At 40.3% G+C, this 17,209-nt stretch overlaps 1 protein-coding gene and 1 gene segment (V, D, J or C); both read right to left on the bottom strand.

Annotated features, from left to right (window-relative positions):
* Nucleotides 1–449: 449 nt before the first annotated feature.
* LOC144466984 (Ig lambda-1 chain C region-like) lies at nt 450–8,276 on the bottom strand. The segment is given in 2 exon segments: nt 450–1,035; nt 8,245–8,276. A coding segment is annotated over 1 exon segment (312 nt).
* A 124-nt stretch (nt 8,277–8,400) lies between these two features.
* Nucleotides 8,401–17,029, bottom strand: LOC144466975 (uncharacterized). Of its 5 annotated transcripts, XR_013493367.1 has the most exons (6): nt 16,269–17,029; nt 14,983–15,144; nt 14,272–14,322; nt 14,100–14,167; nt 12,874–13,084; nt 8,401–12,771 (listed from the first exon to the last, which is right to left on the bottom strand). XR_013493367.1 is itself a non-coding variant. In XM_078175175.1 (4 exons), exons 1-4 carry the CDS (start codon nt 15,142–15,144, stop codon nt 12,633–12,635), a joined length of 420 nt encoding a protein of 139 aa, XP_078031301.1. In that variant the 5' UTR covers nt 15,145–15,219; the 3' UTR covers nt 8,401–12,632. The 5 variants fall into 5 exon arrangements, 2 of the variants coding, with proteins under 2 accessions (XP_078031301.1, XP_078031300.1); XR_013493366.1 differs by lacking the exon at nt 16,269–17,029 and having other exon boundaries at nt 14,983–15,219; XR_013493368.1 differs by having other exon boundaries at nt 8,401–14,167; nt 14,983–15,113.
* Nucleotides 17,030–17,209: the final 180 nt, after the last annotated feature.

Genomic DNA, 17,209 nt, shown 5'->3' on the forward strand with positions numbered 1-17,209 from the left:
AACCACAATGAATGTAAATCAAACTGAAACAGACTCACAGACGCTCTTCCATATACAGTTTGAAACTTATATTCTTGTCACTTCATTCAGTCTCTTTATGAGGAAGCTGGGAAAGTTACATTCTACTTGGACTCACTGATATCAAAACATATTTAACAGTGTCTCTACTGACAGCTGCACAAAACATTCATCTTATTTATTTACTGTTACTTGATCACATATTTGAACCACAAATGTTTTTGAGGTTTTGTTGATGATAAAAAATGGTTTCTTTTTTATATCACTATATAATGTTGAGTTCCTTACAAATACAAAGACAAAATAATGATATTTATATTTCCATGATGAATCCAAAGCTTTTCATTTCCCACAGAGAGGAGTATCAGATGAAGTTATGAAAGCATTTCATTTCTTTCTGCTCTTCATGAGATTAAAGACCAAACACTTGATGAAGTTATTTATCAGTGAAAGCTTTATTAGCAAAAACATCAGTCATCAACATGACAGTTATGAAGCACACTCACATCTAGCTGCTGAGCTCCACACATTCCTCTCTAAGTTGTTGTTGTCCAACACTTTACAGCAGTGTTGTTCTCTGTCACACAAAGCTTTAGTTTCCTCTACAAACATTCAAACTCAGATTGATCAGAGCAGCAGGTGTGTTCCTCCTGCTCCCCCCACACACAGCTCCTGTCCTGGGCTTCAGCCAGTCCCTCTAGCCCTCACACTGGCTCCTGCGGAGGGACTGGATCTGGCTGTGGCCATGATGGAGGACCTTGCAGGAGTACAGCTCTCCTAACATCCAGCGCTCCTGGCTCAGGCTCAGGGTGCTGCTGCTGCTGTAGCGTCCGCTCTTCTCCTCCTCTGAGCTGCTCAGGACCCCCTCTGTCACCTCTGTACCGTCCACCTCCCAGCTCACCACGGCTTCCTGAGGAGAGTAGCCAGTCAGCAGGCAGGCCAGCGTGGCCGAGCCCCCAGAGAGCTGCTCAGAGGAGGGGGGAAGCAGAGAGACTGAGGGCCTGACCATGGGGCCAGCTGGAGGGGAGAGCAGAGACACACAAGGAGCAGATTAACTTCCACTGTAGGACAGACAGCTGAACATGACACAGTTATGATACATGACAGAGGTTAACACTGCTGTGGATCAGCTGTGTGCACCATACTGTGATCAGACAGAGGAGAGGAGCTGAGACATGACAGGAAATGAGGCTTTGACTAATAAAACTAAATTAGAAAACTTGATGTCATTTTGGCTTCAAAAGTAATAAATCTTCATCTGTGGCACTCATCAAAAATATCTACATCATAGACAATATATTGCAACAAGAATTATGTGTACATGGAATTTAAATGTTAATAACTTTGTATGATTTTCTTTTGTATCAGCTTTATAATGTGTGACAGTAAATAACTTTGTGGTGGAACAAAATGTAACATCTGTGTCCAGTTAAAGACTTTGTCATCTGTCTGTTTCACTTCCTTTTCACCACTTTAAACTAACGAACTGTGAACACAAACCACAGCTTAACTGTATGTACATATAAACTCAATTATATGTTTAAACATCATATTAGATTTCATTTTAACAACTGTGTGAATATAAAAATCCCAAAATAAGAAAACACATTAATTTACTGAGCAGTAAAATGTCCCTCAGACAAGTTGAGCAGCCACATTTGGTTTGACACAAGTTAAATTGAAAATAAAATAAGAAGAAATTCAAGTTTTGTGACGTAAATTTAACCATAAAATTATCTCTAGAACAACAAGATTATTTATCTTTGCAGATTTTTTTCCAAACTGTGATATCAATCAAGCTCAATGAATCACACAAAATATATAAAAAATAAAATAATCATCATAATTTCATAATTTATGGCATTTCTTAAGCAAAATTTGGTATAATATTTATTTGTAGAAATTATAAACCTCTGGTACTTACAGTGAACGATGAGTTTGGTTCCTCCACCAAAAGTGAGCCACAGTGATACAAACTCATTAAGTGGCCGTACAAAAACCTCCTGCACTGTGAACAAGCATCTATCCACTGAAAATACTCTCTGATTTTTATAATTACAGAGAGAAAATTGAACTTTACAGAATCTACAAAGCTTCTTTAATGACATGGAATGAAAATATTGTATAAATAAAGATTATTTCTTGAGTTTTTCTTTACTTTTCTACACCTGACAGAGAAATGATTACAGTCTGTTTGTAAAAAAAAAAGTCATTTTTCTTCACAGTTTTATATCAGTTAATACATGGTCAAATACCCATGATGCATTTTAAATGATAATAATTTCAAACTAATATGAAAATGAATATAAACATATAATTTCTCTCCATTAAACCCTGTGAGTAAATGAAAGGCAGACAAACAGACATATCATACCAAGCACAGTGAAGACAAACTTCTCCTTAAATCCTCAACTGCACTTGTAATATAAATCTTTTCTTCTTTTCCATTAAGATGATAGATGGTGTAAATCCAAGCAGTATTCCTCCTGATTTTGTGTCCCACGTTGCCTTGAGTGTGTTGAGAGCAGAGAAATGATTTCCATAGAGAGGAGGCTTTGCATGGTCAGCTGATCCTCCAGTGAAGTGAGAAGGTTTATAGTCCTGTGAGTTCAACACTGCAGGACTCAGATGTGTCAGTCAACACAGCAGAAAGCACAAGCACCATGACTCTCATCACCATCCTCATCTGGACACTGGCCTGCTGCTGTTTCACAGGTTCATTCACTCAGCAACATTTCAAACATGATGTGCTGCCTTTTCTCTCATTGATTTCTGCTGATAAATGAATGATTTGTTTTTGTCTGCAGGATTCAGCGCTCAGGTGACTGTGACTCAGCCTCCACTGGTGACATCTGCTCCAGCATCCACTGTCACTCTCACCTGTAAGACCAGCCAAGCTGTTTACATCTGTAATGGTGTTGATTTATGCATTTTTTGGTATCAACATAAATCTGGACAGACTCCAAAGCTCCTAATAAGACATCGTAGCACACGTGAATCAGGAACACCAGCTCGGTTTAGTGGCAGTGGAAGCAGCTCTGACTTCACTTTGACCATCAGTGGAGTTCAGGCTGAAGATGCAGCAGTTTATTACTGTCAGAGTGTTCATAGCGGCCCAGTGTTCACACAGTGATTTATCGCCGTACAAAAACCTCCCTCAGTCAGACTGCAGAGACACTGAGCTGTTACAGCAGGAAGCGACTGCAGCTGCTGAAGAGGAAGAGACTCTGACACAGACCACTGAACACAGAGCTGACAGTAACCTCACCAAGCACAAGCCTCAATGTGATCTTTGTTTCCAAGATCAATTTATTATTTTTACAATTTACAGTTTGGAGCAGTGACTTCTTCTTCTCTAGTTTTCCTTGCAGCATTACCACCCTGACTTTGGTTCAGAGTGATCAGGCCTGAGACTGCAACAGGGTTGTTCATGTCCCAGTTCAGAAAATCAGGATTTAAAAACAAAAAAACAAAACTAGTACAGTTGTGTTCAAAATAATAGCAGTCCAACATGACAAACCAGATCAGTCACTGCTTTTGGTAGAAATTATAATAATGGCAGTGTGGAGTTTAATTCGTGAGGTCATTCATTCTGTGAAAAAACAGGTGTCAAACAGGTGGCCGTTATTCAAGGATGAAGGCAGCAAATGTTGCACATGCTGGTTATAGTGAATTTCTCTCTGAAAGTCTGAGTGAAATGGGTCGTTCCAGACATTGTTCAGAAGAACAGCGTACTCTGATTAAGAAGTTGATTGGAGAGGGGAAAACATATAAAGAAGTGCTGAAAATGATGCTCAGCTAAAATGATCTCAAACACTTTAAAATGGCAACCAAAACTAGAAAGACGTGGAAGAAAACACTAAACTACCATTCGAATGGATGGAAGAATAGCCAAAATGGCAATGACTCAACAAATGATGAGCTCCAGGGAGATCAAAGAAGGTCTAAAGTTATCTGTGAGTACTGTAACAATTAGAGGATGCCTATGTGAAGCCAAGCTATCGGCAAGAAGCCCTGGCAAACTCCCATTGTTGCAAAAATGGACATGTGCTGAAGAGGTTACAATTTGCCAAAGAACACAATGACTGGCCTAAAGAGAAATGGCACAACATTTTGTGGACTGATGAAACGAAGATTGTTCTTTCTGGGTCTAGGGGCCGCAGACAGTTTGTCAGACGACCCCCAAACACTGAATTCAAGCCACAGTACACTGACGACTGAAGCCTGGTGGCGCAAGCATCATGATATAGGGATGTTTCTCATACTATGGTGCCGTGCCTATTACTTGCATACAAGGGATCATGGATCAGAATAGTTGAAGAGGTCATGTTGCCTTATGTCAAAGAAGAAATGCCCTTGAAATGGGTGTTTCAACAAGACAATAACCCCAAACACACCAGTAAGCAAACAGCATCTTGGTTCCAGACCAACAAGATTAACGTTATGGAGCGGCCAGCCCAATCCCCGCACCTTAATACAATAGAAAACTTGTGGGGTGACATCAAAAATGCTGTTTCTGAGGCAAAACCAAGAAATGCAGAGGAATTGTGGAATGCAGTCCAATTGTCCTGGGCTGGAACACCTGTTCACAGGTACCAGAAGTTGGTCGACTCCATGCAACACAGATGTGAAACAGCTCTCAGAAACAGTGGCTATACAACTAAATATTAGTTCAGTGATTCACTGGAAAGCTAAATCTTCAAGCATTTTTCAGGTTAAACGGTAAATGTGTGAGTTTGTAAAGGAAAATACAGACACTGCTATGTTTTTTGAACAGCCTAATATTGATTTTTTCTTCACTTTCTTTAGAGTAATGACACATTTGATTCATGTTTTGATTTGGAATAGAATGTACAGTGTTCCCAATGCATTTGCATGTATGGAAATAAAAGCTATCATAAGGATTTTGGGCTTTACTCACTTTTTTAAACACTGCTATTATTGTGAACACAACTGTATTGTCAGGATAATGAATGTGGCTGTGGAGGGAAATCCAGGGGATGGAAGCTGGTGGCAGGGAAACAAAACACGGTTTTAGGTTTTGCTGGCTGGGAGAGTGGCAGAGGGTCAAACAGGCAGGCAGGTAGGAGGTGATCCTATGATGGAGGAAAACACAGGGTAAGTATCCACTAAAAAATATACAAGCAAAAGTCTAAGTTGAATTGACAGTTCAACAGAGGTCTGAAGCGTGACTGTACCACACTGGTAGACACAATGACATGGTGAGCACTGGAGAGGAGAGCCGCTGTTTTATACTGCAGGGTTGATTACTGGATGGTTCTCAGGTGAGCAGCAGGGAGCAGGTGAGTTGCATGAATGTAATCAGGAACCCAGGAGAGTGAGGGAGTTGTCACGCCCACAGCACAGACACACAGAGAGACAGACAGGGGGAGGGAAAAGAGCCAAAGGCCAAATACAAAATCAATCTCGTCAATTTAAAGATGTTGTGAGCCTGGACAGCCAGCAGAGGGCAGCCTGCATCTATTTATGAGCACAAAGACCTTTGAGAAACTTTTAAAGACAGAAACAGCAGAGAGATGAGGAACAGAGAGTCAAAAGTTTCTCCATGTTCTTCATCAGTCCACAGGGAGATGTAGCCTCTACTTCCTCCACCTCATCTCTCCCTCTCTGTTTCACATGGACAGGTGTGCCCAGATGTGTTTTGCATGACTTTAATGCATCACTGCTCCTCACAGTTTTAAGTTCTCATGTCACAGAGAGTCTGAACTGTTTTCATGCACTCACACTGAAAACTGCATCAGGATGATGTTGACAATAACTCTGCTTGTCATGTTGGGTTTTCTGAGTCAGGGTGAGAGGTTCTGAAAATGTGTCTGACATTGTGGCTTTGATTAATGTCTAATTTATTATATTCTAAACTGCTGATACTCAAGGTTTATATTTCATTTCTCATTTCAGAGTCTTCAGCCAACAATTTTCTGACTCAGACTGACAAATCCAAGTCTGTTAGTCTTGGAGGGACTGTGACCATCAGCGCCACAGGGAGTTCAAATATTGGTGCTGATCTCAGTTGGTACCTTCAGAAACCTGGACAGGCTCCCAAACTTCTTATATACAGTTCATCAACTCTCTTCTCAGGAACTCCGTCTCGATTCAGTGGCAGTAGATCTGGTTCTCAGTACACTTTAACCATCAGTGACTTTAAGGCTGAAGATGTTGGAGATTATTACTGTCTGGGTAACCATGGTGGTGGAGTGTTCACACAGTGATTTGTCGTCGTACAAAAACCTCCTTCAGTTTGACTGAAGTGAAAACGGCCTGCTGCAGGTGCAGAGGGTTGGTGAAGAGACTGTGATGAGGATAACTGGTCCAGTGAACACAACACAAGAGTCATCAAGCAGAACCACAATGAATGTAAATCAAACTGAAACAGACTCACAGACGCTCTTCCATATACAGTTTGAAACTTATATTCTTGTCACTTCATTCATTCTCTTTATGAGGAAGCTGGGAAAGTTACATTAATGTTTGAATATGACACTGATATTTAAAAAATGTTTAACAGTGACTCTATAGCTGCATAAAAACCTCTAATCTCAGAGTTCAAAAGGAAATATAGATTTTAATTTAATTACTCAACATGTCAAAAATTCACGATTTCATACTATAGTATTATTACACTATATACTATTATAGTGTCACAAAGTAATAAAAATGCAGCCATCTTCTGTACTAACAGGTATAGTATGATATCAGTTATGATCTTGCAATGATCAAGAAGGTATTTGTCATAATGAATATATCATAAAAGAAACACAAAGACACTGACTCATTATAATCCACAGTTTTATTTAATGATGGTTTAATGTTCATGCCACATTTGTGATGAATGAATAGTTTGTGTTGGAGTGAAACTAATAACATTCAGTTGAAGTTGAAAAGTAATGAAGAATATGCAAAAAGAGAATATGCAGAAGATGAGTATTAGAAAGCAACATGCAGACTAAAACACTGAGCAGAGAGCTGTGAAAGTGCAGAAAGATGTGAAGAGAGGAGATGTGTAGCTTCATCAAGATGTGTATGAAAGAAGCAGCATCATTTCCAGACAGGAAGTGTTGCTGAAGCTCTACTCTGAGCAGCGGTCAGGGTCCAGGCTTTGAGTGACAGGGCTCTGTCCATTCAGACTGGCCTCACAGCTCACTGAGCCCGCCTTCCTCCACTGGTCTGCAGGGAGGCTCAGGGTGCTGCTCCAGCTGTAGTGGCCGTCCCTCCCCAGGACCTCCAGGCTGTGTGACACCCCTGAGGAGCTGCTGCAGCCCCCCACCTTCCAGCCCAGCCTCCAGGCTGAGGGGAAGCCCCCGCTGGCCACACACACCAGTGTGGCACTGTCCTGCTGCAGCTCCTCTCTGGAGGGGGGGAGGACGGTCAGGGTGGGCCGCACCACACCCACTGGAGGAGACAGAGAGGGGGGAGGAGAGGGGGGAGAAAAGACAAAGGAATGAGAGTGAAGGCTTGGTAATAAAGAAAAATCACATCCTGCTCATTTCTTACATTTGATCAAATCAAACAGAATAACTTGTGCTGCTGTTGCACTCATAAATCACTCAGAATCAGACCATCAGCCACATGATTCAAGTGACACTAAAAAGCTTGATTGATAATGATTATTGATGACATCTTCATATGTGTTTCATAATGTGTGACAGTGAATAACTCGTCCCTGTGATGATTTTCTTCTGTTGAAACTGACAGAGCTGAAACACTCATGTGAATACAGTTAAAACCTTTGTCATCTGTCTCTTTCACTTCCTTTTACTACATGGAAAATGACTGAACCGTGAACACAAAGATAAACTGCATTTACTGAGAAAAACATCTTTGTGTTTAACAGAATCCACATCAGATTATAATTCATTTTTTATAAATGTAATTTCCAAATTAATGAATAAAAAAAGTAATTTTATTTTTTGAGGGTTCAAGGTCTGACTTGAACAACTGTTACTTTTAAACATTTTTTAAGAGACAATGAATTCAATATTACTGAAAAAAATTAGAAAATTGTCATTTCATGGTATTTCTTTTTCAATGTGATTAAAGAAAATGCTGAGATAATTTTGGTTTCTACAATTTCTCATCAGATTGATCAAATTACAAAAAAAATATCAACATACAAACACTGAATTTGATCAGAGTCTCATTCAATACTTGAAAATAGTTCTATCAGCTATATATTGAATTAAATGAAATAAAATCTCTGGTACTTACAGTCAACGACGAGGTTGGTTCCTCCACCAAAAGTCCACCACAGTGATACAAACTCATTAAGTGGCCGTACAAAAACCTCCTGCACTGTGAACAAGCATCTATCCACTGAAAATACTCTCTGATTTTTATAATTACAGAGAGAAAATTAAACTTTACTGAATCTATAAAGCTTCTTTAATGACATGGAATGAAAATATTGTATAAATAAAGATTATTTCTTGACTTTTTCTTTACTTTTCTACACCTGACAGAGAAATGATTACAGTCTGTTTGTAAAAAAAGTCATTTTTCTTCACAGTTTTATATCAGTTAATACATGGTCAAATACCCATGATGCATTTTAAATAATAATGATTTCAAACTAATATTAAAATGAATATAAACATATAATTTCTCTCCATTAAACCCTGTGAGTAAATGAAAGGCAGACAAACAGACATATCATACCAAGCACAGTGAAGACAAACTTGTCCTTAAATCCTCAACTGCACTTGTAATATAAAACTTTTCTTCTTTTCTATTAAGATGATAGATGGTGTAAATCCAAGCAGTATTCCTCCTGATTTTGTGTCCCACGTTGCCTTGAGTCTGTTGAGAGCAGAGAAATGATTTCCATAGAGAGGAGGCTTTGCATGGTCAGCTGATCCTCCAGTGAAGTGAGAAGGTTTATAGTCCTGTGAGTTCAACACTGCAGGACTCAGATGTGTCAGTCAACACAGCAGAAAGCACAAGCACCATGACTCTCATCACCATCCTCATCTGGACGCTGGCCTGCTGCTGTTTCACAGGTTCATTCACTCAGCAACATTTCAAACATGATGTGCTGCCTTTTCTCTCATTGATTTCTGCTGATAAATGAATGATTTGTTTTTGTCTGCAGGATGCAGCGCTCAGGTGACTGTGACTCAGCCTCCAGTGGTGACATTTACTCCAGGATCCACTGTCACTCTCACCTGTAAGACCAACCCAATTGTCAATCTGCTATGTGGTGGTACCGACTGTTTGCACTGGTATCAACAGAAATCTGGACAGCCTCCAAAGCTCCTAATAAAATCTATTAGCACACGCCATTCAGGATCACCAGCTCGGTTTAGTGGCAGTGGAATAGACAATGACTTCACTTTGACCATCAGTGGAGTTCAGGCTGAAGATGCAGCAGTTTATTACTGTCAGAGTGCACACAAAATAAACAATGTTGAAATATCTACACAGTGATTTGTCGTCGTACAAAAACCTCCCTCAGTCAGACTGCAGAGACACTGAGCTGTTACAACAGGAACCGACTGCAGCTGCTGAAGAGGAAGAGACTCTGACACAGACCACTGAACACAGAGCTGACAGTAACCTCACCAAGCACACACTACATATATTAACACTAATATATTGGCATAATTTATGTATGTTTGTATACTTTCATTTTTATTCGTTGTGAAGAAGATAGACAAGTAACATCCCATAATGTCTGTTTTCCATAGAGACATATCATCAGAATTTATAAAGCCCATGCAACCTAGATTCAGCATTTTCAGAAATATACATTGTGCCTACTTGCTGACAGACACCACTCTCACATCTGTCCATTAAATATGAAGCTAGCCAGCAACAGTTTAGCTTAGCTTAGCATAAAGACTTGAAACAGAGGTAAACAGCTAGCCTGGTTCTGTCTAACGTTAACTAAAACCACCTCCCAGCACCTCTAAAGCTCACCAGTTAAAATGTAATATGTTTGTTTAACCATCACAAATAACAGAGAAGAAAATCAGCTTGTTGTGGTTTTACAGGAGTACATACTGGAAACAATGGGTTCGTTAGGAAATCCTCACTCCAAGTGCTGGAGTGCACTCTGGCACAAACTGGACCATCTGTAAAGTTGGAGCGCTGTTAGAAAGTAGCGCTCGGTTATTCAGAACACCACACTCTTGGAGCAGCAGAGCGTACTCTGGGCGCTCTGTCTGGGGAAACGGAGCAGCAGAGCAACAAGTCATTAACTTAATGGTTTGTAACTCATGTAGAAGAACAACGCTCTGTTTCTTCCAACTCATTTGCTCATGCTCATTTTATAGTAGAGCGTCAGATTGTATTTCTGAACACACAGGTAACCAGTGGAGACTTTGTTTTCTTTGCACAGATCAAATAAACCAGAAATCAAATAGGCTCGTGAGTTTTGGAGGAGCTGATTGGCTGATCTTCTTGTTAAAGGACAGGCACCCTTTTCCCTGCTTCCAGTCTGTATGCTAAGCTAAGCTAACTGGCTTCAGCTTTATATTAACCATATGATATGAGAGTCTCATCATGAAGTTGAATGAGTCTGTTTCCTGCAATACTAAACTCAAGGGCCGGCCCTCGACTTTTGGGGGCCCAAAGTGGACTTTGTGGCGCCCTCCTCAGAGTAAGCTGTTGCCACTTTACATGGCACTAAACCAGCTCATGTGAACTGTAGTCTAAGCACTTATTATTACAAATAAATTAACAGCAAAACAGTGCAATCTCCCACCTGCCCATTTTAATGTGTTTTTGTCTTTGCTTTTAGGCTGAACCCTGACCAAGGAAGGGAGGACTGGGGCCTGTCCAAGCTGTGGCCTAGCTCCCTAAGCATCCACTCCTATTGTACAGTTGAGTGTTGTTATGTTTTCACATTGCACTTTACTTTTAGTCTTGCTTGTCTCTCTTTGTGTGTGTAACCTTTCTTTTTGCATTGGCCTGAGTGGGTCTTCCCCTAAAATTTCCCCCTGGGCTGGCAGACAGCAACAAAAAAAAAAAGTAGTACAGTTGTGTTCAAAATAATAGCAGTCCAACATGACAAACCAGATCAGTCACTGCTTTTGGTAGAAATTATATTCCTGCATGGCAAATAATTTACTAGTAGGTGTAGTACAGTTATAGAAAACTAACGGACTCAAGAGCCATGACATGTACGCTGCTGATTCTGCGTAACTGAATCATTAATTGAAAGGAGCGTGTTTAAAATAATAGCAGTGTGGAGTTCAATTAGTGAGGTCATTCATTCTGTGAAAAAACAAGTGTCAAACAGGTGGCCGTTATTCAAGGATGAAGGCAGAAGCAAATGTTGCACATGCTGATTATAGTGAATTTCTCTCTGAAAGTCTGAGTGAAATGGGTCGTTCCAGACATTGTTCAGAAGAACAGCGTACTCTGATTAAGAAGTTGATTGGAGAGGGGAAAACATATAAAGAAGTGCTGAAAATGATGCTCAGCTAAAATGATCTCAAACACTTTAAAATGGCAACCAAAACTAGAAAGACGTGGAAGAAAACAGTAAACCACCATTTGAATGGATGGAAGAATAGCCAAAATGGCAACGACTCAACAAATGATGAGCTCCAGGGAGATCAAAGAAGGTCTAAAGTTACCTGTGAGTACCGTAACAATTAGAAGACGCCTATGTGAAGCCAAGCTATCGGCAAGAAGCCCTGGCAAAGTCCCATTGTTGCAAAAATGGACATGTGCTGAAGAGGTTACAACTTGCCAAAGAACACATTGACTGGCCTAAAGAGAAATGGCACAACATTTTGTGGACTGATGAAAGCAAGATTGTTCTTTTTGGGTCTAGGGGCCACAGACAGTTTGTCAGACGACCCCCAAACACTGAATTCAAGCCACAGTACACTGTGAAGACTGAAGCATGGTGGCACAAGCATCATGATATAGGGATGTTTCTTATACTATGGTGTCGGGCCTATTACTTGCATACCAGGGATCATGGATCAGTTTGAATACATCAGAATAGTTGAAGAGGTCATGTTGCCTTATGTCAAAGAAGAAATGCCCTTGAAATGGGTGTTTCAACAAGACAATGACCCCAAACACGCCAGTAAGCGAACAGCAACTTGGTTCCAGACCAACAAGATTAATGTTATGGAGCGGCCAGCCCAATCACCGCACCTTAATACAATAGAAAACTTGTGGGGTGACATCAAAAATGCTGTTTCCGAGGCAAAACCAAGAAATGCAGAGGAATTGTGGAATGCAGTCCAATCGTCCTGGGCTGGAACACCTGTTCACAGGTACCAGAAGTTGGTCGACTCCATGCAACACAGCTGTGAAACAGCTCTCAGAAACAGTGGCTATACAACTAAATATTAGTTCAGTGATTCACTGGAAAGCTAAATCTTCAAGCATTTTTCAGGTTAAACAGTAAATGTGTGAGTTTGTAAAATACAGACACTGCTATTTTTTTGAACAGCCTAATATTGATTTTTTCTTCACTTTCTTTAAAGTAATGACACATTTGATTCATGTTTTGATTTGGAATAGAATGTGCAGTGTTCCCAATGCATTTGCATGTATGGAAATAAAAGCTATCATAAGGATTTTGGGCTTTACTCACTTTTTTAAACACTGCTATTATTGTGAACACAACAGTATTGTCAGGATAATGAATGTGGCTGTAGAGGGAAATCCAGGGGATGGAAGCTGGTGGCAGGGAAACAAAACACGGTTTTAGGTTTGGCTGGCTGGGAGAGTGGCAGAGGGTCAAACAGGCAGGCAGGCAGGTAGGAGGTGATCCTATGATGGAGGAAAACACAGGGTAAATATGCACTAAAAAATACACAAGCAAAAGTCTAAGTTGAATTGACAGTTCAACAGCAGTCTGAAGCGTGACTGTACCACACTGGTAGACATAATGACATGGTGAGGACTGGAGAGGAGAGCCGGTGTTTTATACTGCAGGGTTGATTACTGGATGGTTCTCAGGTGAGCAGCAGGGAGCAGGTGAGTTGCATGAATGTAATCAGGAACCCAGGAGAGTGAAAATATGAAAATGGACATCTTGCCACCAGTGGATTTCTCCTCATCTATGTTGCCGTTATCACCACCTCTTAAATATTGGGAAAAGATTAATTCACTAATAACCAAATTCATATGGGGAGGGAAGCGACCCTGTGTCAAATAATCCACATCACAATGTCACAAATCATCAGGAGGTCTCTCAGTCCCCAATTTTAAACACTATGCCTGGTCATTTGTTTTAAGACCTCTCTCAGCCTGGTTTAACCCTGATGCTGTTGTGTCATGGAAATCTACAGAAAAAAACTTAGTCTACCCTCATAGATTAATAGATTTAGTTCAATCTGCCGTGTTTAAGTCATATGACTTAAACACGCCAAACTTCATTTTGGCCCCATCATCACTTATCTCTTGGGTCTGCCCCATTTCCATCTCCAATGTGGGAGACTAAAGATGTTCATGTCTCAGGAGATATCTTTGATGGGAATGGTTCACGTTCTTTTAATGAACTGCAGGTTACTTTCAATTTACCTGCTTCATTATTTTTCTTGTACCTCCAGCTGAGATCCTCCATGAAGGCCTATGGTACGGTGTTCCCTGGCACACACCGCTTACTACCCACAGAATGCATAAAATATTAAGTAAACAAGACCAAACAAAAAGTGCAGTATGTTTGTGGATTATACATTGTTATACTAAAACATATGTATTTTCATAACTGTACAAATCAAACAATGAAATGCATGTGAACTTGGATTTGTAAACTGCTCAATCATACAAAACAAATAAAAACAATTGATCACAAAAAAAAGGAACCTAGGAGAGTGAGGGAGTTGCCACGCCCACAGCACAGACACACAGAGAGACAGACAGGAGGAAAAGAGCCAAAGGCCAAATCAGGGCTGGACTTTGACAAAAAATCGGCCCGGGCATTTTGAGCCTAGTCCGGCCCACCAGGTATTGATGGAAAGACAATGAAGCCTATGAATGAAAACAAACTTTCTTGTGACACTGCTTGTACACTGTCTTGTTGGTGTATATGTACTTGTCTAATAAATTTAAACCTACACCATCCTCCCAGTCACATTATTCTATACAGTACTTACTTAGAGGAACCCAAAAGGCTGCTTGGTCTAGTGAACCTCCTGAACAATGAACAACGTATGATGGGATCCTGAAAATTGGACAGTGAGGAACAGAGGTGAGACATGATCACTGATGAATATTAAAATGAATAAATGACAGATTTAGTAATATTTTCATAGACTATGTACTCACCACATCAATAAACAGCACAGCAACACATAATACTTCCTCAAACATGGCAACCTTTAAAAAGTCAAGGGATATTTTAAATTGAATGGAAACATGCCCACAATAAAAACAAAACACAGGTAATTATTGTCCACAAGAGTTTGCTGTTACATGTCAGTAAAAAAACAATAAGATAAAAACACAACTTATCTAGAATAAAGAGGATATTTATGTATAAAAGACAAATACATTTAAGTAGTTACTTTTAACTCCAAGCCACTTTTATGTTAATAAGCAGCATCACATCTCCTGGCAAATCCTAATTTGATTCAATCTAAATTATATTTGCAAGTGGGTTTATGATGAATACTAGCCTAATCATTTGGTTTTACATGAACATTTTTGCTCTGTTGAGCTTTAGCTGTTTCAGAGTAAAGAATTACTGCATAGTGCACTTATATCAATTAATAGACATTGAAATAATTGAAATAATTAACTAACTAAATGAATAAAATAAAGTTACTGAAGCACTAAGATCACCATCACTAGTATAACATCATAGAAACAGCCCAACAGTAGAGAAACCCCGTCATGCTGCTCAACAGCCAGCTAAATTGTTAAATGGCCTACTCATAACTATGCTGTGTTAAGAGTTAGCAAGCACAACGAAAATAAACTATCGACCAAACTTGATTCATATCTGACCCAGGTAGACTGCTGTTCATCACTTCTTACCTGAAGTTCAAATTCCCCTCCAGTCGCACCGACTGTGCCGTCCTCATATAATGCGGCGGCCGCGGGTCTCTCCTCCTCCTGCCTCCCCTTCCAACCCAGTATCAGTGCGGGTGCGGTCACTGATGCTTCCGCTGAAGAAGGTCCGCCATAGCCAGCAAACATCTGTGTTATTTTAACACATTTGGCAGCATCTTCCTAAAGGGCTTGTCTTTTTTTCTCTCTTATTTTTTCCGCACCTCCATTCATGGACTTATAAAATATAAGACTATTAGTACAGACTTTTATTTTAAGTTACATAGTACAGCAGGTGATCAGCTCAATCAAAAACAAAAAATAATGCATAATAATGTAATAACATGTAACAGCAGCGGCACCCAGTGCTCAATATATTCTCTGTAGTGGAAATATGAAATTATGACATCTGAACAACAGTTTGTTCTCTATGTAACAATGTTACCACTAAATTGTTCCATGTCGTGCCTTTGCACTCGCCCATTTGTCAAGAATGGCATCAAATGAAATAGACCGTGCCACACTGTTTTCAATAGAGATCACTGCTAACTGGGTCAAGCGATCATTGCTCATACACGAACTGTATATGAACTGAACTGATATAACACTGTAGTGTTATATCCGAGTGAAGACATTTAAACTCAAGTGTATCACTCCCAAGTTCTATAATTTATCTGTTTTATGATTCACCATCTAGTTAAAAACCCTCAGAGGTCTAAGCCCTTTTTTCTCCCTTTAGGTCCGCCTGCCATCTAAATGCACAAATAAGAATCTACACATTATTTACTTGATCTACACTCTTCTATTCTTACTTCAGGTGCCTCAGTAGTTCAGTGAATAGAGTAAATCCACAGATCACGATAAAAAACGTTCAGTATTATGACGGATTTAAAGGCCAAGACTCCAAAAAGTCACTGAACTTCAAGGCTGGATTACAAGGCATCTGAAAGGGCTACGATCATGTCGGACCCCTCTTTGAAACGGCGCAGTCGTCAACTTTCCGGATCTTTTTGCCGTAAGTCTCTATCACACACCACTGCCGAGTTATAATCCAATTAGTAAATAGAGTGTTTGGACGACATCCGAGACTTCCGATTACTGTCTGAACAACAAAATAACCACAAACAAGCTCCTTTATTTTTCTTGCCATGATCTGTTATATTGTAAATACTGATCAGTACACAGTTGCAAGACAACTGTAACCTGTCCTTTTACTAGTAGTAGCTTTAGCTAACCTGAATATTTACAAGCCTCCTCTTACTGACATAACTTACCTACTGTCTTTCAACCACTTTGAAATGCCTTTTTTCATCCCAACGAACTCTCTCTCCTTCTCCCTCTTCCGTTTTCTATTCTGTGCACCTGAGAGCTTTCTCTTCTGCCTCTCCATTTTCAGGTCCCTGTCATCACGATTCAAATAAAAACACTCGCGCTCCAGCGCGTGCTCGAGGGGGCGTGCACCGGAGCGCCTATAGTGTGTGTGTAGAGAAGGTGAAGGAGCGGAGGGGCGCCTAATCAGTGACGTGCCTCTGTTATTGATCATATCATTTACACAAACAGCTGCTAAATACAGAAAATGCCGACTGGAAATAATTTTCCCCTCATCGCTTTGGCGCCCCCTCTGCATATAGTGCATACCCACTTTTTGCGCCACTGTGATTGATTGATTGGCAACCGAGGCCCAAGTGGGAGGGGGCATCGGCCCTAGGCTGTAATTGGTCCAGCCCAGAATCAATCATGACTAATGGGCCGATCTACCAGTTTTGTGTACCAATAGGTATAATGACATGACTAAATAAAAAAATTAACAAAAAAAAAAAAAAAAGGCCCGGCCCAAAATTACCATCGGCCCACCGGGCAAATGCCCGGTATGCCCGATGGCCAGTCCAGCACTGGGCCAAATACAAAATCAATCTCATGTCAATTTAAAGATGTTGTGAGCCTGGACAGCCAGCAGAGGGCAGCCTGCATCTATTAATGAGCACAAAGACTTTGGGAAACTTTTCAAAGACAGAAACAGCAGAGAGATGAGGAACAGAGAGTCAAAAGTTTCTCCATGCTCTTCATCAGTCCACAGGGAGATGTAGCCTCTACTTCCTCCACCTCATCTCTCCCTCTCTGTTTCACATGGACAGGTGTGCCCAGATGTGTTTTGCATGACTTTAATGCATCACTGCTCCTCACAGTTTTAAGTTCTCATGTCACAGAGAGTCTG

The sequence above is a fragment of the Epinephelus lanceolatus genome, chromosome 15 (genome assembly GCF_041903045.1).
Source record: "Epinephelus lanceolatus isolate andai-2023 chromosome 15, ASM4190304v1, whole genome shotgun sequence".
Classification (NCBI taxonomy): domain Eukaryota; kingdom Metazoa; phylum Chordata; class Actinopteri; order Perciformes; family Serranidae; genus Epinephelus; species Epinephelus lanceolatus.

What these genes read in the sequence shown, in the direction of transcription:
- LOC144466975 (XM_078175174.1), bottom strand. Translation starts at nt 15,144, where the DNA reads ATGTTTGCTGGCTATGGCGGACCTTCTTCAGCGGAAGCATCAGTGACC. An exon ending in GAGGGGAATTTGAACTTCAG is followed by an intron (nt 14,323 to 14,982) that starts GTAAGAAGTGAT and finishes GACTTTTTAAAG; the next exon opens with GTTGCCATGTTTGAGGAAGT. An exon ending in CTGTGCTGTTTATTGATGTG is followed by an intron (nt 14,168 to 14,271) that starts GTGAGTACATAG and finishes TCCAATTTTCAG; the next exon opens with GATCCCATCATACGTTGTTC.